At 38.1% G+C, this 6,584-nt stretch overlaps 1 protein-coding gene across 1 annotated transcript in view; it reads left to right on the top strand.

The window, feature by feature from the left end:
• LOC108228643 (tissue factor-like) overlaps positions 1 to 6,584 on the top strand; it is a 55,731-nt gene that overhangs the window by 17,565 nt on the left and 31,582 nt on the right. Inside the window, exons 3-4 of the mRNA XM_037981927.1 lie at positions 227 to 316; positions 1,895 to 1,995. Of these exons, the coding sequence (XP_037837855.1) occupies positions 227 to 316; positions 1,895 to 1,995 (191 nt within the window). The remainder of the gene's footprint in view (positions 1 to 226; positions 317 to 1,894; positions 1,996 to 6,584) is intronic.

Genomic DNA, 6,584 nt, shown 5'->3' with positions numbered 1-6,584 from the left:
ATCCTCTTCATGAGACCGTCATCGGAAAAAAGAGTCTCTTTAGTCAAAGGCTTCTTCAGATTAGCTGTAAAACGGACCGCTACAGGAGATCTTTCCTGCTCACAGCCATCACCATCTATAATAACTCCTTGATTTAAATGAGCTATGTCAACATTTAATTTCCCTTTGGGATTAATAAAGTATTTTAAAATCTGAATTGAATTGAATTGAATTGAATGTCTTTCAGTGAAAATGTTGACTGGATGGAGAGTCAGGACTGCAGCCTCATAACACACCATGAATGTGATCTGACCAAAGAGTTGGACCCTATAGACCGGTAGGAACTTATTTATGATTTCAAACTTTTTGTGGGTTTTTGTGAAAAAAAAAGCAAATTTACTTAGCTTTTTAGTGTGGTTTAAACAACTTCAAAAGACTGATTCTTTGAACAGTTTTCAATTACATTCCTTATTACTGTTGTCATGTTATTACTGAATGTCATGAAAAAAAATCAATTTTCAGGCTCTGTTAGTTGAAATCACTCAAACAGGTTTATTTATGTATGGTACACGACATACAGAAAGCCTTAAAGACAATTAACAATTGTGTCCAGGTCTGTACCATACACTGCGTTCGCCGACATCCTCAGATGTCCAGTTGAGGGATTTGGGTCACAACAACAAATTGTTGTGAAAGAAAATCAATTTCCAGGCACTGTTAGATTAAATCACTCAAATAGGTTTATTTATGTATGATGATTTATGTATGATGCCTGACATGCAGAGCCTTAGGCCAATTAACAATTAACATCAGAGTCCCAGCTTTGCTCCCCCAAAGTCAACACAGGAGCTTATATTAAAGATATTGGAAGCCAGAAGGAGGGCCTAGTCTAGGGAGGAGTGAGTCAGTCTGGTTCCCATAGAGAGAAAAGTAAACATCAATCCTGTAAACGGGTTCATTCTGTGAGAGCTCATCGAACTTGGAATTAAGTCATAACAGGTGTTACTTTATAATCTTTTGCATTACATAGAGTAACTAGAAAATTTCTGCAGAGATGCCGGAGAACATTTGTTTTCTAAAACTCTATAACTTTGTAATAATATAGTTTCAGAAAAAGAGAAATATTTTGGTGTAAGAACTGTTGAAGTGTAAAGAGAACAAAAGATACAAAAAAGTGGCTTTTTATGGTAACCACACCTGTGTTTCTCACTCTGTGACTCGTGTTGTGTCATTCATGAACGATTCGTTCAAACAAACAAACAAATCTTTTGAGTGAACGAACTGAACCAAATCCCTTTATTCACTGATTCGTTCCTTACTTAGTTCAATTAAGAAAAAAAAAAATATATAAAATAAGAAAAAAAATGAAAATAAAAAAAAAGTTAGTTCAGTAGTTCAGTTGAGTTCACTGGGAGTGGAACTTCCGTGTTCTGTGACTCACTCATGACTTAAATCTACATGACACAGCAGGCGGGAAGGGACTGTTGTTGACACCTGAGTGAATGTGACTTGAGTTTTGTTCACTGCAAATAAACTCCATGTATCACTCAGTGAACGAAACACTGTCTAACTCTGCCCTAATTGATTCTAACAGTTTCCTCCTTGCAGGGACTTGCTCTCAGGGTTTTGGCAGTGGCAAACGTTTATTCAAACTAACTGCTAATGTTGAGTCAAGCTTCATGAAAATAAATCCACTCACGCCCCGTCCCCATCATCTTAACAGACTGAGGTACACATAAAGTAACGAGAGGAGAGGAGACAGAAGAAAAGCGAGTGAGACTCCCAGCGGGACAAGCCGCAGCAGCGAGGCAGGGGTGGGGGGTCCTTAGGTCATAACAATAATAAGCAGAAAAGAAAGAGGATTCTCGTTTATTCAAAACAAACAAAACATTTGTGTTGTCTTTTTGTTTGACAGGAACTACAAAGCTGATATAAGACTAGAAACTGAACCCTTCGACTATGACATTGATGAACATCCTCACACGTTTTCCCCCGAGTTCAACCCGTACAGAGAGAGTAGGTATCACAAGGTTGCCATTCTATTTATAACATCTTACTGTGTGAGCTTTTATTCATGGTGTGCAAATTAAACTAAACTCTGTTTCCTTTCAAATCTAAAGTGCCTTTCATACTGAAAGTGGCCACCTTTGTGCTGCACTATGAAACCAATTCCTGTGTACTTCATGTTCTCGGCAAAAATTATTTTGCACTGCATCGAGCAATCTACTGTTAAATACAGGTCTCACTTCAGGGTGAGTTAGTTCAGTGCATGCTGCTTTTGGTTTGAAAGCCCCTTTACCCGTAACCTTAACTTCACCCTTTTTGTTACTGAAAAAGTATTACTAAAACAGAAATCAAGAGCTTACTTTTTCATTGACAGACTTCTGGTTCCCAACTAACTCTGCTGCTGGATTGAAGGCATACACAGACAAGTTTCTGAACATTTTCAGTAACAATATGGCAACATGACAACCAGTTTATCCTTCAACCAAATTTTACCCCCATTTTCTACCATTTGGGTACAAAACAGGTACAACTTTTCCCCCAGTCACTTAGTAATTCCACGTTTCCCTGCATGCAGTTCTGTGCGTGTCATTATAGGTTCCAGCTCCATACGACCCACAGACTAGAGATTGTCTAGATTATTTAGAGGCGTTAGTCAAGATTTATTGAGCTTTCTTCAACAGTGGCTTTCTCTTTACAATTCTTAGCTTAAACTGCTGAAGATCCTCGGCAAGTTGTTGTAGCAGTCTCTCCCATCTCACCTGCTGAATCTTGGAACTCCTTCAGAGTGCTCACAGGTGTCTTGATGGTCTCTCTCACTATTGTCCTTCTTGCACGGCCACTCAGTTTGTGAGGACAGTCTGCTCTTGGTAGATTTACACACATTCCATATACTTTCATAATGGATTTAACAGGGTTTAGATGTTTAGCAACTTGGAAATCATTTTGTATTCATCCTCTCAATAACTTATTTTATGTTACATATTTTTATTTAACTGGTATTGCTTTCACTTTGACATTAACCCTCCTGAAACCCTCAAAAAGAGAGAAACGAAGAGAGGTAGAGAAGCCCTTGTAACTCCCGATCAATTTGATTTTAAAGCTATGGGAGGGTTAAAGAAGTTTATTTATTTATTGCAAAGAAGGTTAGATTATTTATGACAGCAATAAAAACGGTTCATGGATTTGGATAAATATGACTCCCAGTGAATAGTAGTTTAAAGTGATATGAAGAGTTTTTGCATGATTTGTGTTTATTAAAAAAGAATAAGAAAACAAAAAAATTAATGGCAAACAGAAACTAGTAAGTAAGTAAGCTTTATTTGTATAGCACATTTCACAGACAGCAACGTCACAAAGTGCTGAACAGAGAGCAACATAACAAAATAGACAATAAAACCATACCTAAAAACATTAACCAACACCTAACTAAAAACCTGTCTGAATAAAAATGTCTTAAGATGTTTCTTAAAAGAGACCATGGAGTCTGAGCAACACAGCGACAGAGGGAGAGCGTTCCAGAGTCTGGGGGCCACCACCTAAAATGCTCTGTCATCACGTGTTTTATAAAAGGTGCGAGGTACCACCAGCAACATTTGATTTGAGGATCTCAAAGACCTGGATGGACAGAAAGGCTTCAGAAGAGCCAAGATATATTTGGAAGACTGACCATGACGTTCTCTGAAAGTTAAAACCAAAATTTTAAAATGGATCCTTAAATTTACGGGGAACCAGAGCAGAGAGGCCAGAAGAGGAGTTATGTGAGCTCTTCTATGGGTCTTAGTTAGTAATCTTGCTGCAGCGTTTTGCACAGACTGAAGGCGAGCCAAGGAGGATTTATTTAAACACATAAAAGACTGTTACAGTAATCTAAACAAGAGGAAATAAAAGCATGAACAATCATCTTAAGTTCCTTCTGTGACACAAAAGACCGCAGCTTGGAAATATTTCTTAAATGAAAAAAATAGTTGCAAACTAATGTTTTACAATGAGCGTCAAAAGACAATGAGCTGTAAAAAACAACACCCAAATTTCTGAGGTTATTATTTACTGAAGGAGTTAAAAAAGCAAGATGCTGCCAGATTACATGGATTTTATCCTCAGGGGCTATAACAAGAGTCTCAGTCTTGTTTGCATTTAACTGCAGCTAATTATTGTTCAGCCAAATTTTGATTTCTGACAGACAACTGCCTAATTAAGACAGTTTGTAGAGCTCAGAGTCTCAAAAGGAACAGTAAAACTGAATATCATCAGCATATAGATGATAAGATACATTACTGTAACTTTTAAAGATGTCTCTTATGGGATAAAGATACAATAGAAAGAAGATAGGGCCCAAAACTGAACCTTGGGGTACCCTGCAGGACAGTGGTGCAACAACAGAGTAAGCCTGATTCATAAAAACAGTGAAAGACCTTTCAGGTAAATGAGAAATGAAACAATTTAAAACAGAGCCAGAGGTACCAAACAAATCTTTCAATTTGCTAAAATTAACATTGTGATCCACAGTGTGGGGCCAATGCAGTTGAAAATATCTTTAAAGAGAGATCATGGGAGGACATCAAGGGGGCTGGAAGACAGTTTCATTTGACCCAAAAGTTCTGTGATGTCTTGAATTGACATGGGTGAAAAAGGACCAAGTATTCAGTGGACAGAGGACAAGGGACCAGACAGTGCAAGGGTGCTGGAGAGATACAGACCCTTATGCCAGCAACTTTGTCAATAAAATAATTTTAACAACGATTGCAGTCAGCGATTGTAAAAGCACTTGGAGAAGAAAAATATGGTGAAACAATGTTCTTGATTGTATCAAACAAAATTTTTGGATTACATCCTTTGGATTTAATAAGATTTGCAAAGAAACTGGATCTGGCATTCTTAAGCATCTCATTTAAAGAGCTGATCAGTTTCTTAAAATGGAGCCTGTGAACTTCCAGCTTAGTGCTTTTCCACCGACGTTCAGCCTTATGGCAAACTCTCCTCATGCTAAGAATTTCCTTATTAATCCAAGGACATCTTGAGCTCTGAACAGTACTCAGTTTTACAGGTGCAATAGTGTCCAAAATTTCCAACATGCAAATTAAAATCACCTAATATTAAAACGTTCTCCAGCTTAATGATAGTCGACAAAAGCTCAGTAAATTCAGATAAAAACACACTGGCTGAACCTGGAGGATGAAGAAAATGAATCCACACTCATGATGTTAAAATCTAAAGAGGCAGAATCAATAAGAGAAATAAAAGCTTCAGGAGTGTGCTCATTTAAGATATGCCTTTGGATCAGAAAATTATGAGGAGCTGGATCAGGACTAAAAGACACATTAAAAAATATATAATTGTGATCACTTAAAAATATATCCTCCACACAAACATTTTTAACATTAAGGCCAAAGGAAAAAAACAAGGTCCAATGTAGGACCTTTTTTCTGAGTAGGAACACACACATGCTGAATTAAAGTGAAATGAGTCTGTGATGGAGATTAAATCAGCAGCTGCCTTACTGGAGACATAACCAACATGCAAATTAAAATCACCTAATATTAAAACGTTCTCCAGCCTAATAATAGTCGACAAAAGCTCAGTAAATTCAGATAAAAACACACTTGGCTGAACCTGGAGGACGGTAGATTAAGATACAATAAAATATATTCAAAGAGCCAACTTTGATTATTTGTAGCCACACACAGGCACCATCTTGCCCCACCCTCTATCAACTATCAATATAGACTGGATATTAGAGTCTAGTAAAAGGGTACCAACTAGTTAAAAGCTAATACCTGGGTTTTGGTAACATTAATTTTATAGCCTGAGTGTTGTGAGAAGGAGTTCATTAGATTAATAAGAGGGATTAAATTTTGATTGGGTTATCCACGTATATTATAACATAATCTGCAAATAAGCTTATAACATGCTCTTTTCCCTTGATATTGATTCCTCTCACCGCTTTACTCTCTCTCACAGCCTGTGCCAAAGGTTCGATGTATAATGCAAAGAGCAGAGGTGAGAGGCAGCATCCTTGGCGGGTACCTCGCTCCAACTTTGATTTGTTAGGCTGACGTTAATTTTTATTCATGCTGTAGGGTTTGATAGATAGATTGTATGCATTTAATTGAGTCTTCATTGAAGCCAAATCTTTCAAGTACAGCGTATAAGAAGTTTCAGTTTACACTATCAAATGCTTTTCTAGCATCCAGGCTTACTAATATAGCGCTGCTTTTTTGGGATTGTATTGAGTGTACTATATGTAGAGTTCACCTTGTGACAACCCGCTCATTTCTGGAGCTATGTTGCACAGGTTTTGTCTCCTCACCTGACGCTCGTTTTCTCAGGGACGTGAACGTCGTGCACGCTCACGAGAACCCAGGAAAAAGGCTTGGGCGTTTGTTTTTTTCGACACAACACCTGACGCTCGTTTTTCAGGGATGTGAATGTCATGCACGCTCACGAGAGACCAGGAAATATGACGGCTCTCAGGACGCTCAGTCAGTTACCTTTTGACGCTAGAAGCGGACAGACGTTTTCACAAATCGTCACAAGCGTGCATCCCAGATCGGAAACCTTGTTTTAGGCACAGCGCTGAGGCTGTTCAATCCCTCACCACT

This window comes from Kryptolebias marmoratus, linkage group LG20 (assembly GCF_001649575.2).
Source record: "Kryptolebias marmoratus isolate JLee-2015 linkage group LG20, ASM164957v2, whole genome shotgun sequence".
In the NCBI taxonomy this organism is placed as follows: Eukaryota; Metazoa; Chordata; class Actinopteri; order Cyprinodontiformes; family Rivulidae; genus Kryptolebias; species Kryptolebias marmoratus.
This window is presented reverse-complemented; position numbering and strand designations above follow the sequence as displayed.